The sequence below is a fragment of the Auxenochlorella protothecoides genome (assembly GCF_000733215.1).
Source record: "Auxenochlorella protothecoides strain 0710 unplaced genomic scaffold scaffold97, whole genome shotgun sequence".
Classification (NCBI taxonomy): Eukaryota; Viridiplantae; Chlorophyta; class Trebouxiophyceae; order Chlorellales; family Chlorellaceae; genus Auxenochlorella; species Auxenochlorella protothecoides.
Window position 1 is genome coordinate 89,429 of NW_011934187.1, and position 17,475 is coordinate 106,903.

The 17,475-nt window shown below is 65.7% G+C and overlaps 7 protein-coding genes across 7 annotated transcripts in view; 4 read left to right on the plus strand and 3 right to left on the minus strand.

Annotated features, from left to right (window-relative positions):
- Positions 1-3,496, plus strand: part of F751_6789 (hypothetical protein) — a gene marked incomplete at both ends in the record, with an annotated part of 11,761 nt that extends 8,265 nt beyond the window's left edge. The window contains 8 exons of the mRNA XM_011398397.1: positions 1-358; positions 549-603; positions 946-1,014; positions 1,164-1,223; positions 1,468-1,995; positions 2,158-2,343; positions 2,488-2,628; positions 2,759-3,496. The exon at positions 1-358 is cut by the window's left edge and continues 1,770 nt beyond it. Of these exons, the coding sequence (XP_011396699.1) occupies positions 1-358; positions 549-603; positions 946-1,014; positions 1,164-1,223; positions 1,468-1,995; positions 2,158-2,343; positions 2,488-2,628; positions 2,759-3,496 (2,135 nt within the window). The remainder of the gene's footprint in view (positions 359-548; positions 604-945; positions 1,015-1,163; positions 1,224-1,467; positions 1,996-2,157; positions 2,344-2,487; positions 2,629-2,758) is intronic.
- Positions 3,497-3,881: 385 nt separating this feature from the next.
- Positions 3,882-7,262, minus strand: F751_6790 (Caltractin; the record flags this gene model as incomplete). Its single annotated transcript, XM_011398398.1, has 9 exons — positions 3,882-3,985; positions 4,149-4,401; positions 4,560-4,620; positions 4,745-4,854; positions 5,590-5,864; positions 6,012-6,108; positions 6,252-6,368; positions 6,513-6,780; positions 6,961-7,262. The coding sequence occupies 9 exons, from the start codon at positions 7,260-7,262 to the stop codon at positions 3,882-3,884; spliced, it is 1,587 nt and encodes a 528-aa protein (XP_011396700.1).
- Positions 3,904-4,089, plus strand: F751_6791 (hypothetical protein; the record flags this gene model as incomplete). Its single annotated transcript, XM_011398399.1, has 1 exon — positions 3,904-4,089. The coding sequence occupies one exon, from the start codon at positions 3,904-3,906 to the stop codon at positions 4,087-4,089; it is 186 nt and encodes a 61-aa protein (XP_011396701.1).
- A 499-nt stretch (positions 7,263-7,761) lies between the features above and the next one.
- On the minus strand, positions 7,762-11,576 carry F751_6792 (PAT1-like protein 1; the record flags this gene model as incomplete). The annotated part of the gene is made up of 9 exons (XM_011398400.1): positions 7,762-7,830; positions 7,966-8,495; positions 8,818-9,117; positions 9,368-9,476; positions 9,660-9,707; positions 10,433-10,522; positions 10,708-11,211; positions 11,314-11,403; positions 11,520-11,576. The coding sequence occupies 9 exons, from the start codon at positions 11,574-11,576 to the stop codon at positions 7,762-7,764; spliced, it is 1,797 nt and encodes a 598-aa protein (XP_011396702.1).
- A 401-nt stretch (positions 11,577-11,977) lies between these two features.
- On the plus strand, positions 11,978-13,516 carry F751_6793 (Pre-mRNA-splicing factor CWC21; the record flags this gene model as incomplete). Its single annotated transcript, XM_011398401.1, has 6 exons — positions 11,978-11,987; positions 12,084-12,300; positions 12,519-12,626; positions 12,844-13,017; positions 13,182-13,339; positions 13,512-13,516. 6 exons carry the CDS (start codon positions 11,978-11,980, stop codon positions 13,514-13,516), a joined length of 672 nt encoding a protein of 223 aa, XP_011396703.1.
- A 1,063-nt stretch (positions 13,517-14,579) lies between these two features.
- Positions 14,580-15,828, minus strand: F751_6794 (CDK-activating kinase assembly factor MAT1; the record flags this gene model as incomplete). The annotated part of the gene is made up of 5 exons (XM_011398402.1): positions 14,580-14,635; positions 14,836-14,987; positions 15,183-15,456; positions 15,598-15,671; positions 15,776-15,828. 5 exons carry the CDS (start codon positions 15,826-15,828, stop codon positions 14,580-14,582), a joined length of 609 nt encoding a protein of 202 aa, XP_011396704.1.
- Positions 15,829-16,216: 388 nt separating this feature from the next.
- F751_6795 (Uncharacterized protein YnbD) lies at positions 16,217-17,392 on the plus strand (the record flags this gene model as incomplete). The annotated part of the gene is made up of 4 exons (XM_011398403.1): positions 16,217-16,399; positions 16,545-16,690; positions 16,858-16,976; positions 17,130-17,392. The coding sequence occupies 4 exons, from the start codon at positions 16,217-16,219 to the stop codon at positions 17,390-17,392; spliced, it is 711 nt and encodes a 236-aa protein (XP_011396705.1).
- Between the last annotated feature and the right edge of the window lie 83 nt (positions 17,393-17,475).

The following is a 17,475-nucleotide window of genomic DNA, read 5'->3' on the forward strand; positions in this document are numbered from 1 at the left end:
GCGCCGCGCGGCGCGTGCAGGAGGCGCTGCGCGACGTGCGCGACCGCATGCGCGCCGCGGTGGAGCAGAAGGAGGCCGACCTGCGCGCGGCGGTGGAGGCGGGGGCCGCCGCGCTCGAGGCCGCGCGCGACGCGGCCGCCGACGCCGAGCGCGAGCGCGACGCCGCGCGCGCCGAGGCGGCGGCCGCGGCGGCGCGCGTGGACGACCTGTCCCGCAAGTTCGCGCTGGCCAAGAAGAAGATCGCGGTGGGGGCCGGCGCCGCGCGCACCGCGCAGGACCGCATCGCCGAGCTGGAGGCGGAGCTCGCGGCGGCGCAGGCGGGGGGGGAGCGTTTCGACCCCGCCGAACTCCGGGCCAGGTGGGCGTGTTTAGGGTTGGGGTGTGGGGAGGGCGACACTGGAATGGGTCAAGCCTGGCACGGTGGCAGGGCCTGAGCCGGAACCCCCCGGGAAAACCGAATGGGGGTTTCGGGGGCTGGGGCTGCCATGTCGGCAGGACGCCCCACCCGTCCTTACCCTCCCGCGCACACCTTCCCCCCTCTTCCACAGGGATGCAGAGCTGGAGTCGCTGCGGGGGCAGCTCCAGGACGCGCAGGCGATGCTGGTGGGTGGAAAACAAGGGATCGAAGGGGGGGCTCGGGACGGGGGAGAAGGGGAGGCACTGCGCAGCCTGGCCAATCGATGGGCGCGGCGTGTGCGTGGAGCAGGCTGCAGAGGGTCGCCGAGGCTCGGTGTGTGTGTGCGGAGGCTTGCATGGGCGCGCCAGGGCAGCGCTGCACGCCGATGAGTTTGTGTGAAGACGGCATGGGCCCCCCTGCCCCCCCGACGGGAGGGGGGGGTCCTCTGGCGCATCGCCTTTGCCCCGCCGGCCAACCTTGCGTGGTCAGGCCCCCTGGTGCATACACACAAACAAACACACCCACGCATGCCCCACCCCTCCATGCAGAGCCAGCTGGGCCAGGGTCAGACGGCGATGGAGGAGGAGCTGGCCCGCCTGCGGCAGCAGCATGCCCAGGTGCGGTGCCGTGAGAGTGTCGATGCAGGCTGGTGTCTGGCAGCCGGCCCGGCCGAAGGCATGTACCTGCTGGGCGTACAGCCGGCGGCCCGTGACACGTCTGGTTGACAGCTCCTGAGTGTCCCTCGGCGTCCCAACCCTCTTTCCAGGAACTGGAGGATCTGGACGCCGAGAACCTGAAGCTGATGGACCTGCTGGAGAGCAAGACGGTGGGCCGAGTGGGGGGGCGGGGTGGCCCAGGTTGGACTCTTGGAGCTGACCCGGCCCTGTCGGTCGTTCCCCAAACACAGCTGTCATGGTCCTACAGGGTCTTGGGCACGAGCATCTCCGACGCTCATGGCCTCGAAATCAAGCTCAGGCCCACCGGCATCTGCCCCACTTGCTCCACAGGAGGCCGCGGCCGAGGCGGCCGCCGAGGCCGAGGCGGCGCGCGCCGAGCTGGCGGGGGTCCAGGCAGCCGCCGAAGCGCGGCTGGCGCAGGCCCAGGCCGAGCTGGAGGCCCGGCGTGTCGCCGCGGAGGCCACTTCTCGTGAAGAGATCACGGGGCTGCGCGAGGAAGCGGAGAGCCTGCGCGCGGAGGAGGCGAGCCTGCGCGCGGAGGCCGAGGCGCTGCGTGAGGGAGCGCGGGGTCTGCAGTCCCACCTGATCGCGACGGAGGCCGAGCTGCGGGCCCTGGAGACGGAGCGCGACGAGCTGCGGGTCCTGGAGACGGAGCGCGAGGAGCTGCGGGCCCTGGAGACGGAGCGCGAGGAGCTGCGTTCCCGGCTCGAGGAGGCCGAGCGCGCGCTGGGAGAGGCGCGGCGCGAGCTGGAGGAGCGGGGCGGGGCGGCGGATCCGGAAACCGTGCGTGAGCTGGAAAGCGCGCGCGCGCAGGTGCACGGGCTGGGCGCGCAGCTGCTGGAGATGCAGGGCGCGCTGGAGGCGGCCGAGGTGGGGGTGGCGGGGCCTGCAGGGGAGCGCGTGGCGGCGCTGGAGGCCGAGGTGGAGGCCCAGCGTGCGGAGCGCGCCGACCTGCACGCCATGCTGGAGTCGCTGCGTGCGGAGCTGGCCGCGGCAGAGGAGGCGGCCGCGACGGCGGCGGCGGAGGCGGCGGCGGCTGCCACTGCGGCTGCGGCCGACGACGTCAAGCGCCACAAGCTGCAGCTGATCAAGGCCAAAAAGGCGCGCGCCGCCGACGCGGAGCGCATCGCCGAGCTGACGCGGCGCTGCGAGGTGGCCGAGGCCGCCGCTCCCGGTGCGGCGGCAGGAGGCCCAGAGGCCGCCCTGGAGCTGGAAGGCGTCCGGCACCAGCTCGCCGAGGCGCGGGAGGAGGCGCTGGAGGCCATGTCGGTGGCGGAACGCGCCATCGCCGACCTAGACGCCGCGGCCGGGGAGAAGGCGGGGGCCGAGGCACGGGTGGCAGGGGCCGAGGCGAGGGCTGCGGAGGCCGAGGCGAGGGCGAGAGAGGCGGAGGCCAGGGCTGCTGAAGCCGAGGCCGCGCTTACGAGGGCCGCGGACCAAGCGGCAGCCACGACCCCTGCGGCTGCCCCGGCCGACGACGTCGCCGCTCAGATCGCGGAAGCGGAGGAGCAGCTTGCAGACTGTCTGACCTCCCTCGGCCAGGAGGAGGCCAAGGTGAGAGAAGGGTTGGAGCCCGGGGCTGCCGTGCACGAGGACCTCACATGCTCGTGGGATGGTGTGTTGACTGTGAGGTTGCCTTGCAACCTTCCTCACCGTGCCCAACCCTTTCACTCTGCCTCCGCAGGTGCAAGCCCTGGTCCAGGCCTTGGTAGACCGGGGAGCGGATCCGGCGTGGGTCGAGGCCACGCTGGCGGCCGTGGAGGAGGAGGCAGGCTGGGGCGGCGACGAGGCCACGCAGGCCGAGGACGCGCCGAGCGCGCCCCAGGAGGCGTGGTCGCCCGATGCGGCAGCCGCGCTGCAGTCGGAATCTGGAGCTGCACCCCCCTGGCACGGAGAGAGTGTGCCAGACGAGCCGGAGCCGCTGGCTTGTGAGGCACAAGGCTTTGAGCGCCAGCCTTACGAGGCACAAGGCTGCGATCCGCAGGCCTACCAGGCGCCGCAGGTCCACGAGCCAGAGCCGGAAGGCTCTCCTGTGGATGCACAAGCCTCCGAGGCTGTGCTCCCAGAGCAACATGCACCCTTGTTCCACTATGGAGCAGGGGAGGAGGCTGAGCAGCCACTTAATGTTGCTCAGGATGTTGAGACGGCGTGGACCGCCTCCAACAGTTTCTGCGGCTGGGATGGCGACGAGGACGTGACCGCAGACGAGGGCCTGCCCCCACCCCTGCCCTTCCACAACAACGCCCAGCCTGAGAGCGACTGGGGCGCAGCATCCTCGTCAACCGCTGTCGGCGAGATGGCGGCGGGCGGCATGGGCTGTCCCCCTCAGGAGGACGCCGCCTTCTTCGAGGACATTGCACTCGACGGCAACCCTGGCTGGCAGCAGGGCGGCTGGAACGACGACGACGACGTCTTTGCTTGACCAAGGAGGGTTGCCAGGCCTGCACCCTGCGATGCATCTCCTATTGTGCTTCAACACCATCTCTTCCCGTCCATTTCCTCAATATTGTGACATGATCTTGCAGCTGCAGAACACGAGTGGTCTGGAGGGTGCCGAGAGAGCGGATGGAAGGGAACCCCTGGCTGGTCTGTGGGAGGGGACGAGGCCAAAAACTGACACACAGCTCATGTGCTGTCGGTCTGTGCACCCACACAGGTGGTGCACGGCCCTTGGTGCAACCGAGGGGCGGCATGGTGTGGCCGTTGCTGGGCTTCAGGCGCAGCAATGGCGCGCTGCTCATGTATCCTGCCATGCGAGAGAACGGCTCCAAGATGCCATGGAATGAGAGACAATGAACCTGGGTGGCTCAGAAGAGGGAGGTCTTCTTCATGATGCGGAAGAACTCCTCCTCGTTCACCTCGCCATCCCCATCCCGATCGGCCTCGTCAATCATCTCTTGCAACTCCTCATCTGCGCAGAAAGGGGGCCAAAGTGTTTGGCATGGGACTGGTGCGTGCCATTGGTCGAGCCACATGCATGCTTGCCAGGTGCAGGTGCAATTCTGCAAGGGTTGACTTCCTGCTCGATGCCCCTGATTTATTATCCCTTGCATCCAGACGATCCCCACCCTCACCGGTGATGTTCTCGCCGAGTTCCTTGGCAACCCGCTTGAGGTTCTTGAAGGAGATCTTGCCCGTCTCATCGTCGTCAAACAGACGGAACGCCTTGATGATCTCCTCCTTGCCGTCGCGCTCGCCCATCTTTGTGGTCATGACCTGGAGGAACTCCTCGTAGTCGATCAGCCCAGAGCCATCCTTGTCAAAGTCAGCCACCAGCTTCTTCACCTCCTCCTTTTTCGGCTCGAAGCCCAGGGCGCGCATGGCCACCTGTATTGGGAAAACAGGAGTTCGATTTGAGTGACAAAGATTTGGTGGTTGCTGGCTGACTTGCGCGCTGGTCGTGCCAGGAGTGATTGCTGGGACAGCAATCAGAGAAGCCCAGGGTAAGAGCCAAGTGCTTCGTGAAACCGCGTCGCAAAATGCACCTTCAGCTCCCGGGTGTCGATGGTGCCAGAGCCATCGGTGTCGAAGAGATCAAATGCCTCCCTGTGGTGATGGGAGGGCTCGTCATCAGCACGTCACATCGGGGCAGACGGTCCGCGGCGACAGACCCCTACACGTCCGCATCGGGGTTTGCAGCCACGCTCCTGCACGCCTTCCCCGCACACACCTGATCTCCTGCCTCTGTTCCTCTGTCAGGCCGACGCGGGGTCCGGCCTTGCGATCCCGGCGGGACGTCGTCACCGCCCGACGGTAGGTCTGTGCGGTGAGCCCGGTGGCCTGTGGTGCAGGCGGAAGGCAAATGTGACACGCCAGGCTGAACAAATGGTGGAAACAATCACCCAGAGACGTTTCAGGAGTCAAACGGAGTGCACTATGCGTCACGAATCCGCAGGCTGTCTCTCCATGCCGAGTTGGCTTCGCGAAGGCCTGCACTCCCAGCTTCCCTGCTCACCATGGCGCTCAAGACTCTAGGATATGTCCAAGAGCTAAACTTCAAGATCCGTCTCGAGGGACACCGGGCGCTCGTTTTGACGGACTTGGTGCCAGAGGGTGGACTTTGAACGGCTTGTTCAAACGTCAGGGGAAGGCGTGCCGGCCTTTCCTCCTGGATGTTGTTCAAACACCTAGCCAAAGTTCGGGCCGATGACGACTGCTTCGTGAGACGAGATGCGGTTTCAGCACATGACTCCCCAATCACTGCCTTCTGTAGTGAGATCCAAGCATCCTTTACATTCACGGATGCAGCTGCAGGTGCAGGAAGTCGGTGGCAAGTTCCAAACATCAGCATGGATTCTAGATTCGCCAACATTGATTGTTTCATTCTACTTCAGGGCATCCAGAGGCAATGCTGATGGATTTTGCTTTCTCACTGTATTTTACTCAGTAATTCCGGGCCCACAACTGCCGACAGTGCAGCCATCGCCCTCATTCTTCCGGTAGCATCTCCTCGTCACTGCTGCTGCTCCCCTCCTCAATGATCAGCCGGGTGGGAGCCCCCTTCCACCGCCGCACCGCGCCGGACTCGTGCCCTGAAAAGAGCACACCGCCATCGCCCCATACGACGGCGGTGACCGCGTCCCCTTTGCAGTCACCGATAGCCAGCGGACTGCAGTAGTCTGGCTTTCCGGGTGTCGCTGTCTGGAGGTCGTAGACGATCACCTCGCCGTCGTCGCCGCCCGTCGCCACGAGGCCACCCACGGGCTGCCAGGCCAGGGCATTGATGGTCTTGCTGTGCCCGACAAGCAGGGTGGGGCTGCTGTCCTCAGGGCCACCCTCAAAGTCCAGGACTGGGTGGGAGGGGGGATGGTTGGGAGAGGGTGCGGCTCAGGTGCTTGCCGCATCTGGCAGGGGTTGGTGGAGGGTTTGACACAGGGTGCAGTCGTGTGCAAGTCTGGGACGCCACAGAGTATTGTTGCCCACCCTGCCTGCCTCACCTATGCCGACGTTGCCGCCCACGGATCCCATCTTGTGCCCCTGGGCATCAAATGTCACATGGGTGACCTTTCCGTGGTAGCCGCCGCCCGCAAACTCCTGAGTATGGAAGTTTGCAGGAGTGGTAAAAGCCGTCAGTTTATACCTCACTTTACCTCGCTGTGAAAGTCGAGCAAGACAGGCATCAGCGAAATGACAATCACGTCAAAGATCACCATCCTACGCCCCCGTTCAGCACCCACTTCCACTTCAGCCCCCTTGGCTGTCCGCTTCAGCTGGTAGATGCGCACGGCCTGATCCTGGCACCCCACGATGACATGCTTGCCGCTGGCATCCACATCCACGCTCAGGCAGGCTCCCTGCAGAGATGAGGGCAAGATTAGATGTAGAGGAGGGTGAGCACCATAAGTGTTCTTGGCAGCCACCGGGCCTGAACTTATCTGGCAGCTTTGTGATGAATCCTTCAAGATACTGGGTTGAACCACATGCTCCCGCCCACCTACCTCTACGGGCATGTCTAGTGGGTTGGGCTGCTTGGAGGTGATCTCCATCTCCTCAAGCAGCGCTACCGACTTGCTGGTGGCCACAACGAGTGAGCCATCAACCGGAAGCCGCACATCCAGCACAGTGCCCTTGGTTGGGGGCTGGGGATAGGCCTTGACCTCCGCCGTCTCGGGTTCGACGGTGAAGTAGGTGGCCTGATGCCCTGCTGCGCACGCAAACGCATTGCCCCTCACTGCCAGGTGCCGGACGCAGGGGCCGGCGGGTGTCCTGGAATGGAGTTGTTGTCGTGGTGTATTGGTACTCTGACAACTCAGGGACATACACGCATTCCAATGGTGATGCTATTGGCTGGGGCCTTGAGCACAAAGGAGCTCCAGCTGGAGCTCCAATCAAGGAGTATCCCTCCCTGCCCTCATAAGTAAGCCTCCAACACAAATCCTCACACACCTGTCGGCATCGACATGTGGCACAGGAATAGCCTGCACCTTGGGCTCCAGTTCTCCCACCGGGAGTGTCCAGATACGGGCATGTCCGTCCTCGCCAATAGACACCAGTCTCCTGAGACCCAGGTGGGCAACGGCATTGGTGCCCCAATCGTGCCCCGCCAGCTCTATCCCCGTTTGGCCAGAGGCAGCCGACAGGAGGGAAATGGGTCCCTCCGCCGTGCCCACGGCGATGTAGGTGCCGCTGGGGTCCATGGATAGGCAGGTGATGGACTCATCGAGCACCGCCTCCCAGTCCCGGGCCATCAAGGGCACGTCCACATCGGGGTAGCTCTGCTCATCGTCAGACTCCTCCTCCCCGGAGTCCTCCTCCGACTCCTCCTCGTCTCCCGACTCCTCCCCCTCGGTCTCCTCCTTCTTGGTCTTTGGAAAATTCAGGTGATCGTCGTGACAGGCTCCCATGGTGAGATCCGGTCGCCAGGGGCAGGGGTGCAAGGCAGAGGGAGGCAGCGCGAGATTGATCCCCCACCGCCGACTCCCGGGGACTTGACGCAGTCCCCTGGGATTGGGCGTGGGCCGATGGCAATCGACCCTGGCTGTGCACGGAAACGTGACCTCCCTCCTGGGTGCTGCACGGGTCTGTCAGCCCAGACTGAGGCACAAAGCTCAATACACGACTCAAACACCCATTCACCAGAGGCACACCCTGTCACTCTTGTGTTACACTGTGTTGTCATCTGCAATGCCATGTGGGCCAGGTCGGGGGCAATCGCTTCACGCACACGCACCGCCCACCCAGGGAGCATCAGGCCCTGAGGCCCTCCAGCGCGGCACTCAGGGCCCCCGCCTCCCCGCCCTCCAGCGCCAGCACGGCCTCGGCCAGCGCGGCACGCGCTGGCTCCCAGGCGATGCGCGCGGCCGCGAGCTGCGGCGCCACCTCCGGGGCCCCCCCTCCCCCGCCGCCGCCGATCCTGAGCTCGCCTGCGCGGCGGCACAGCGCGCCCAGCACGCCGCCCAGCCAGGGCGTCTCTGGCGCGGGCACGGGGGCGGCCAGCGCACCCGGCGCCTGCAGCGAGGCGGCCGTTCCTTCGGCCAGCCCGGCGGCCAGCGCGACGGCCGCGTCCGCCAGCATGCGGGCCGCGGGCAGGGCCGCCAAGACCTCGGCCGCCGCGTCGGCCAGGCGCGCCGAGGCGGCCAGCTCGTCCGCGGCCTCGGCAACCCCGCCGCCGGGGTCAGACCACAGCACGCCCGCGCCGCGCAGCACGGCCCAGAGCAGGCGCAGGTTCGGCGCCGCGCGGGCCAGGGGCAGCGGGCGCTGCCGCTCCTCGGCGGGCGGGAAAGTCACGCGCAGCGCGCGCGCGGCCAGCGTGCGCCCCTTGCGCAGGCCCATCAGCCGCCGGAACACGGCGTCGCCTGGCGCGCCGGGGTCCGGCGCGGCGCGCCTCGCGCCGGGCGCGTCTGGCAGGCGCAGCGAGGCCGACAGGCCCTCCAGCAGGAGCTGCCGCCGCGAGCGCAGCGCCGCCTCGTCCTGGATGGGGTCTGCGAGGGCGTGTGTCGGCGGGGGTTGGGGTTGGGGGTGGGGGGTTTGAGAGAGCTTGAGAGTGGGAGTGCTTGGAGTGGGAGTGCGAAGACAGGCGCAGGTCGGTGCGGCGATGGCTGACAGAGGCGCCGTGACTCCGCCCATGTGCATGGGGTGGATCCAGCCTACCCAGCTCTCGTGCCATTGCACCGCTGCATGACTGAAATGTTCTCCACACCCTTCCCCAGCCGTCCCTGGCGATGAGCCCTCGACGCACACTCATACCACCTCCAGGGCCCCATCCCTGCGACCCTCACACCCTCCCTCCAACCCAAAACCCACATCCCGCAGCCGCGACAAAGATCTGGTCGATGTCCTGCACGTCCAGGATGAGGGACATGCAGTCCTCGATCATGATGCGTGCAGCCAGCAGCGGCTCCTGATCCAGGCGCCGGCGCCGGGATCGCGCCGGCGCGCCCGGCCCGGCCTCTGCGCCCTCCTCCGCGACACCCGGCCCGCCGCCCAGCTCCATCAGGGGGCGCGGGCGGCGGATGTTGGAGAAGGGCACGCGGCCCAGACCGTCCAGGTGCACGAATGCCACCTGGTCGGCGCTCAGCTTCTCCGTGGGTGCCAGCTCGCGCACTGCGGTGTGTGCGTGGGGGGATCCAGGTGGGCGGCGGCGCGGGAGGAATGGGATGGTGGGCTTGCTCGAGACTCTGACCGACGGCGGGTGAGGTCGAGCAGAGAACATGCAGCAACACTCCACCCCTCCTGGTGTAAACACAACACTCAGACGACTTCTGGACCCCTTCCAAGATCATCTGGTGCCACCCCCTGCCCCAGTCCTCGATCTCACCCACCTCCCCCCACCCCACCACAGGCCATCACCCACCAGACTCTGGGGCAAAGAAGCGCCGGTTCTTGCGGTTGTAGTACTTGTAGACAAAGCCCTGGAAGTAGTAGTCCTCAACATAGGGTGGGCCCTGCTGCAGGCCCCGCCACTGCACGCAGGGAGGGATGGGGATGTGAGTGGCAATGCGTGGAGGTCGGCCACGAGGATGGCCCCCCCTGCTGGGCAAGGTACCGGCTTGTCGCATCGGCTGCCTGCTGGGCCGAGCACCGATGGCCCGGGCATCCAGTCGCCAGGTTCCTGCACCACTCCGAGCCGCCCACCGTGGGCACACCTGGGTGTACAGGATGCCGTCGATCTCGTTGCTGCTCATGTACAGGCTCTGGTACCGGGGCGGCCGAGCGCGAGGTCCTGGGCCCGATCCTCTCCCGTGCTGCGGCTGCGCCGACCTGTGGATGGGCAGGGGGAAGGCGTGGTGGTCGGATGATCTGTGAAACAGCCTGGGCCACATGCAAGCGCTGGCTCGCACAGGCATGCCAGCAAGTGAATCACTCCCAGACCACGGTGTCCTCAATCTCCGCCATGAGACACCCCACAGTTCCTATGACCCCACCTGTCAGCGAGGGTGAGGCCCTGCAGGCGCTGCGCGATCCCGGGCTGCTGCGGGCCCGGGCCCTGGGGCCCAGCGCCGGCGGCGGCAGGCCTGGCGAGGATGGCCGGCGCGCCCGGGCGCCCAGGTCGGGGCCCCGCCCCCAGCGCCGGGAACTGGGAGGGGCTGGGCGGGCGCGGCTGCTGCGGGCCCGCCTCCGTGGCGCCCCACGCAGGGCGTGGGGGCGGCGGGCCGGCCTGCCCGCCCTGCCCGCCCCACGGACCCGGCGGGGGGCCTGGTGGGGGCACCGGAGGGGGCGTCAGGTGGGATGCGGGCGGGGCGGGGCCGCGAAGTGGTGGCGGGGCCATGCCGCTGAAGCCCGGGGGGGGCCCCATGTGCGCCGGGAAGCCCGGGGGCGGGGGCATTGAGTGCCTGTGACCCCGATGATCCACGTGGCCGGGAGGCGGGGGCGGCATGGGGAAGTGGGGCGGCGGCGGCGGGCCGGGGTAGCCGTGCACGGGGTGCCCCGAGGGGGGGCCCAGGGGCGGCGGCTGGGGCTCCGCCGACCTCGCCAGCAGCGAGGCTTCAAGAGCGCTGGCGGTCATGCCCTGCACCAGGAGGAATGAGACAAGGGGTGTTGTTGATGAGGGGGGGTTCAATGGGTGTTGTGGCAGGCTGACAGAATATGGTGGGGGGCGATGCACAGCCGGCGCAAAAACACAGGGCTGGCTTCCAGGCGCACTGGTCGACACCATGCAGGCCAGCAGCAGAGCCCCTGCCCGGCGAGTCTCACCACCGGCGGGGGTGGCGCCGCTGCATAGCCGGCGAGTGCCTGCTGGTGGCGGAGGAGGCCGGGGGCCCCCGCCACAACGCTGGGGTCCTGGAAAGCGCCGCCCTGGTCCTGGTAGTAGGTACTGGGCTGCGGCTCTGGCGGCAGGGGGCCCTGGCCCAGCAGCGAGGTCGACAGCGGGGGGCCGCCAGAGCCGGGCCGTGACTCCAGCGAGCGGGCGCCTGCGGCCGGGGGGGACGGCGTGTAGAAGGCGCGGTCGCCGCCCGCGGCCAGCAGACCGCCCAAGGCGATGCTGCCGCTGGGCCGCGGGGGCGGGGGCGCCGGCACGGGCGGGGCGGGCTCGGCGGCGGGCTTGGGCAGGACCTGCGTGCTGACACCAGCCACGGCATACAGGCTGGCCAGGGACAGGTCCTCCTCATCACTTGCCCCCTCCGCATGGTAGCCCAGGTAGTAGTCGTCGTCCTCTACCACGCAGCTCTCCTCCTCGGGCGGGCCCTCCAACCCCAGCTGCAGGCAAGGGGGTGAATGGATGTATTCCATGCCCATCACAAGCTGGCCAGGCTGCCACAAGAACCCCAGCCGAGGGCCTCCCCGCCGTTACCCGCTCACCTCCAGCTCTCCCTCCAGGCCCCCGACATCGTCTCCGGTGGTGCCGAAGAAGGAGTAGGCTGAGGCATCGAAGAAGTCATCGGGAAGGCCCTGCGAACGAGAGATCAAACGTGCCTCGTCAATGGTCGATCTGAGCCATGAGATGAGCCGGCAAACATACATCTCAAGTTTCTAGGATCCTCAAAATGCGATTCCCATTGACCAACCTCGTCGCGGGTGACGGTAGCTCCGACAAAGCCGTCGTCACCCTGCAGGCCTGACATGGCCTCGTGCCCTCTTGGGCGGGGATGAGTCGATTTTCTTCGCCAGTCGAACCAGGTATTTGTCACACCTATTTGACGGGGTTCTGCGGTGGGGAACAGCGCACCAGACCATAACACTCAGATGAGCTGGCTTGGGAGAACGAAGGGGGTACTGAGGTACCCAGGCTGATGTCTCTGAGAGCCTCAACCATGCTTGCCAGCCCAGTGCAGGGTGGACGCGCACACAACAGACCCTGTGAATATATATACTGAAATTTGGAACGGGAAAGATCAAATCTCGCGCTGTTGCCGAGGACCTATCGCCTGCTGCAGACCATTGCTGACCTGCAAGGGGCACCCACTGTTCGTGGAAAGGTGCCCAGCGCCTTGCGGGTCCCTGGCGCCTCGCCTCGTCTTTCAAGATGTATAATGGTACGTGTATTAGCGCCCCGACTGCATTTCGGACCCTGCATGAAGCATGGATGTGCAAATCAGTGCTCACCGTGTAGTTGCTCTTATGCTCCGCAGGCATCGGACTCCTGACCGCACGAGGGTCGGGCACCAGTGGGTATGTCACGAACAACAAGTTCAACCTGCGAGGGAATGCCTTCCAGCGCCGGGACGAACAGCGAGAGGAGCGAGGCCCAGACCAACGGCAGCCCAATGCAGGCATCCTTGAGCACAACAAGAAGCGGGCGGTCGAGCTGGAGGTGGAGGTCATGCGTGCTCAGCTAGAGGACGACGGGTGGGTATGGGTTTTAGAGTACGGTATGAAGGCTGCTAGGGCTGAGTTTTCAGGTGGCACGTGATTGGGCAGCCGATGTCATGACCATACTGCATAGTAGAGCGATGGTGGGGCCTCCGTACAGGAAACCCCCCCTGCCTTTCCTCGGATGGCTTTCGATTTCTCGCACAGCTGCACTATCCTGTCATTGCTCATCTTTTCCCACTCACGCACCGCAGCACGCCCGAGGACGAGGTGGAGGAGAAGCTCAATGCCTACCGGAGCCAGCTCCTTGCAAAGCTCAAGGAGGAAGCTAGCGCTGTAGCCCTACAACACAAGGATGAACAGTGCGTGGCATTGGGTCAGTGCCCTTGGCCAGCTGTGGGTCTTTTTGTCACTGCTGCTTGCACAGGGGATGAAATTTGAGGATGGATCTGTGGTTGTTTATTTTCTGCGATCTGGCTCGTCGTGAAGTTCACAGCTGGAGTTGGGTGTGCTCTGTGTGCAGTGTTGGTCTCACCTTGTGCCTCTTACCAGTTTCTTCCCTCATTTCAACGCAAACAGGCTGAAGCAGGAGACGCACCAGATAGCAGCCAGGAAGGTGGAGCAGATGGGTCGCTTGCGAGGCGCTTTTGGCATCGGGGAGACCAAGGAGGGCGACGCGTTCGACAGGGAGCTGCAGGACCGTCGGCGCCAGGAGAAGATCGCCGAGAGGGAGAATCGCGAGCAGGAGCGGAGGTGAGGTGCAAGGGAGGCCTTTGGCTCGAGGCCCGTGGCGAGTCTCATCGAAACCTGATGCAGTCTCCTTGGTGGTATCCTGTTCCAGGCATGCAAACGACCGCCTTCCTCTCAGAGCTGACTTCTGAGCAGTGAGCACCCAAGTCGCATGATAAAATAAACAGGAAAGCTGCCAAGCGTGCCGAGAAGGAGAAGCGGCGGGCGGAGCGCGAACGTGAACGCGAGGCCAAGTCCACAGCCAAGGCAGCAAAGAAGGCCGCCAAGCAGACCATCAAGGATGCCAAGAAGGCTGCAGAAGAGGCAGAGGCAGCACGCCTGGTACGTGGCTGGTGTGGACTTGGCGTGGGAAGCTGGGGCACAGGGAGCGTGCATGGCGAGCAGAGAATGCAGGCCGCCAGGGTCGTGCTGGCACACTGCGTGTGTGAGGAGCTGCAGCACTTCCACCTCCCTCTCACCAGGGAGGCCAAGTCCCAAACTACACACCCATTGCGCAGGCTGAGGAGAAGCGGTGGAAGTCTGAGAGATACTACACCAGGGACGTGGAGGCAACCGACAGGTACAACCCCCAGCCCCCCCTTCCGCTGGAGGACCGGCCAGAGGTCTCCAACTCGCCGTCCAGAGAGGCCCGGCGGGGAGGGGCCGAGGTGGGGAACAGGGGAGCTTTGGATGCAGGGGGCAAGGACGCAGGCGTGCGGGCGAGGGACGACTCTCCCAGCCGGGCACCCAAGCGAGGGCGTTCGAGGGGGCTCGCCGACGCTCCGGCCCGCGAGCGGCGAGCGGGGGCTAGCCCGGCGGCACGCCGGCATCCTAGCGCATCGCCGCCGCGGGGACGGGCGAGGACGGAGGCGGCCGACGTGGAGGATGCGAGGGGCCCTCGGCGCCTTCCAGCGCGGCAAGATTCCCCGCCGAGGCGAAGGGACAGTGTCGCCGACTCGCCGCCCAGGAGGCGAGGCGCCAGGGAGGCCTCGCCGCAGCCCGGGTCTCGCTCACGTGCGCCGGCAGCAAGCAAGGCACGAAGGTCTGCCAGTCCCACCCCGCCGGCCCGGGGTCGCCGTTCCCTGAGCCCGCGCTCACCCAGGAGACGGAGGGGGAGCCCGTCGCCGCCGCGTCGTCGCCAGGAGGCGGGCCGTGCGCTGGTGTCCAAGGGAAGGGAGCACAGCCCCTCACCGGTGCGTGGACGGCGTAGGGGCCGGAGCCCCTCCAGCTCCTCGTCCTCCGGCAGGAGCAGCAGCAGCTCGAGCGGCTCCAGCAGCCGGTCCAGTGGGTCGAACAGCAGCTGGTCCAGCAGCAGCTCGGGGAGGTCGAGCTCCAGCAGCCCGCCTCGCCGGCGGCGGCGGGCGTCGCCAAGCCCCAGCCCACGGAGGCGGCGCTGACCCTCTTGGCAATGCACGCATGCTGTTGCTTTCCGAGTTCTCAGCGACCCAGCATCTGGTGCGCAGCTTGCCCTGGGCAGTAGTCATTTGAGTCATGTGGATCGAAAGTACACACACTTTAGACGCCGTGCATCTGGACCACTAGCAGAGATGCGAGCGGGGATGGGCGTGGCCGTGCAGGGGATGAACCTAGAAGACGAGCACGCTGTCAAAGGCCTCCTCCCTGCACTTTGTCCGCAGAAACTCTGGGTGCAAAGGGTATTAGGGCGTGGGAAACTGTGGTGAAAAGAGGAGGGTGGCCAAAATCTGCCGCGACAAGCACAGCACTCCCAGGATAACAAAGAGCCCATACAGCTTCATTGCACCTGGATCATCTCAACTCCATGTACATACTCAAGCACCATTCACTGCCCCTACTGCCTGGATGAATGGGTGCCCCGCTGACCTGGGGTCCAGCCGCTGGCCGAGGCCATGGCCTGCCAGGCCGCCTTGTCCATGGGCGTCCGAGCATCGGCATGGGAGATGTCGCCATCGCGGAGCATGCCCAGCATGTCTGGTAAGGGCCCCGCCGCAGTCGCAGGGGGCGGCTGGCCAGGCCTGGTCGGTGCGGACGCAGGAGGGCTTGGGAAGGATGCGGTCAGAATGGTTTGGAGCTTGGCGAAGGGCGCATCTGCTCCCACTATAGGTGTGGCCGTGAAACCCTTGACGCACGAGCGCTGCTCGCACCACCCAATCAAGTCAACCATACCTCCAAAGCTTGGTAACGACACCGTACTAGACCCCCCAACGCACTCGTGGTTGAGCAGGCCTGCCGGCAGGGTCGCGGTGTAGTCCATGCCCTGGTGGGGCTCAGCGTCGCGGCCCCCCTCGAAGGCTGCCGCGGTGCCGCTGACAGCGCCCTGACCCGTGCCCGGGTCCCCCCGGCTCAGCTCCAGCGCGGCCTCGCGGCGTACCTCCTCGGCACGCCGCGCGTCCGCGGCCGCAATCGCGTCGGCGTTGGCCAGGCGGTACGCCTCCACCCTGGCCTCGTTGGCCTTGACATCGATGCCCTCGGAGAGATTGAAGACTGTAGGGCGGTCGGGGTAGGAGGAGAGGTCTACAAGGATGAGCCAGGAAGAGGCTTCATGACCGCACAGGGGGCATGGCAAGTAGGTGGGTCAAGATGGTGGGGCTTGGGGACTCCCATGCCTAAATCAGGGCAGCTCACTGATGTCTTCTCGCTCTTCGAGGTAGTCATCATACTCCTGCTTAGACTCGAAGTCCTCCTCCCGCTTGTTGAATCTGAAGTAACGGTGTATAAAGAGGGTCAGCCAGGTGCCCTAAGAGCATTCGACGGCAGTGCTGGATGTTGATCCAAGCGCACCACCTCAACATTATGGTCTCACATTCCCTCTACGCGAGCTCGGAACTGGAGCGCACGTCGCAGCTGGGGGTCCATACGCTCCTGTCACCGCATGGTCATCAGGGTGTGGAATGACATTGGCGATATCTGAGAATCATAACAGCCGTCATGATGCAAAATTGAAGATCTCAGGATCAAGGACTGCCAAACACTGCTTGCACAAGCACGAACGCGCGCCGAGGTGATCATTCTTCCGAGACAGCATTCGACGCATGCTCCGGATGAGACATTGCCGATAAGTTGCTTATTATATCACCGAGCGATTCGAAATGTTCAGGAATTCTTTCATCTATACAAATATTTGTCAGCACTGGAATTGTTTAGAGTGTGGAGGGAGGATTGGCCCCCCGTATCGGTAAGCGGTTGTCAGCCTAGAAACCTACAGTGGCCAACAGCGCCATCGTCCTTTGAAGACTGGGAGACGATGCATTTGAGTGGGGTCGTCGGCGGCGCGTCTCTTGGACCGGCACTCCTGGCCTATGCCGGCAGGTCGACATTGCCCAAGGCAGCGACCCTGGTGCTGTGGCACGCTGCCGGCGCGGGCCTGCTCGTGGCCCTGGCCGCCTCCAGCCACCTAGCCCGTCACACCACCGGCATGCTTGGCAAGGTAGGGGGATGCAATGGGGAGATCCAGGCTCAGCCATGACTCTGGCCAGATGAAGAGACATTGGCGGGGGACCGGATTGCAAGCTCTCAGCATAAAAAGGTGCAAAGTGCTGTCAACAATCGGCCACCTCTGCCACCGTGTGCAGACGCCTCACGGATCACTCAAGCCCCTCAACCTTGCCCTCTTCTGGCCCTACCATGCTGCGCTGCGGACCAAGCTGGGGCTGCAGCGGCAGCTATCGTCCGAACCCATCTGGAACAGGGTCACCGCAGACTACTACATTGGCGCCTGGTGAGGGAAACGGGAGGGGGACGGGGCTGGGCGTGGGGACGCGCCAATGAATTGAAAAGGAGCATTATGCACTCTATGCAGTGTTAGCCCGAGGACATTGTTTTGACAGGCTAGCTGGCCGTCGAGTGACTGGTATGGACCCTCCCCCGCCCCCCTGTCCCCGGCAGGCCATCCGAGGAGGCCCTGGTGCCGGCCGCCCAGCTGGCAGTGCTTGACGTGACCTGCGAGCTTCCACTTCAAGTGGCCGCCCCCGCCTATCTGGCGTTGCCCACCTGGGACACCCACTGTGCGCATGGTGGAATGGGAAGGGGGTTGGGGAGGGGAGAAGCTGGAGTGAGCCCCTGCCGCGACATGCCGACGTGTGCATCAGGCTGCACCCCGACTGTTGTTTGCCTCCCAGCCCCGGACATGAGCAACTCGCATCTCTGCACCCCCACAGGCCCCACCGTGGAACAAATCGAGGCCGGCGTGGCGTGGAGCGAGCGCCAGGTGGCGGCTGGCCGGGGCGTGCTCGTGCACTGCGCCCACGGGCATGGCCGCAGCGCCGCCATGCTGGCGGCCATCCTGATAGCCCGCGGCGACGCGGCCGACGTCGCGGGGGCGGTGGCCATGCTCGTGGCCGCGAGGCCCCGCGTGCGGCTGAACGCCCGGCAGCAGGCGGGGCTGGCGGCGTGGCTGGCGGCCAGGAAGGGCAGGCAGTGAAAAGTCCTTGATCTGGGGTGAGGGACGGTTCCAGGATGGTTTCCGGGCCTGAGCCCTGGTGAGCTTTGGAAGCCCACAGCCGC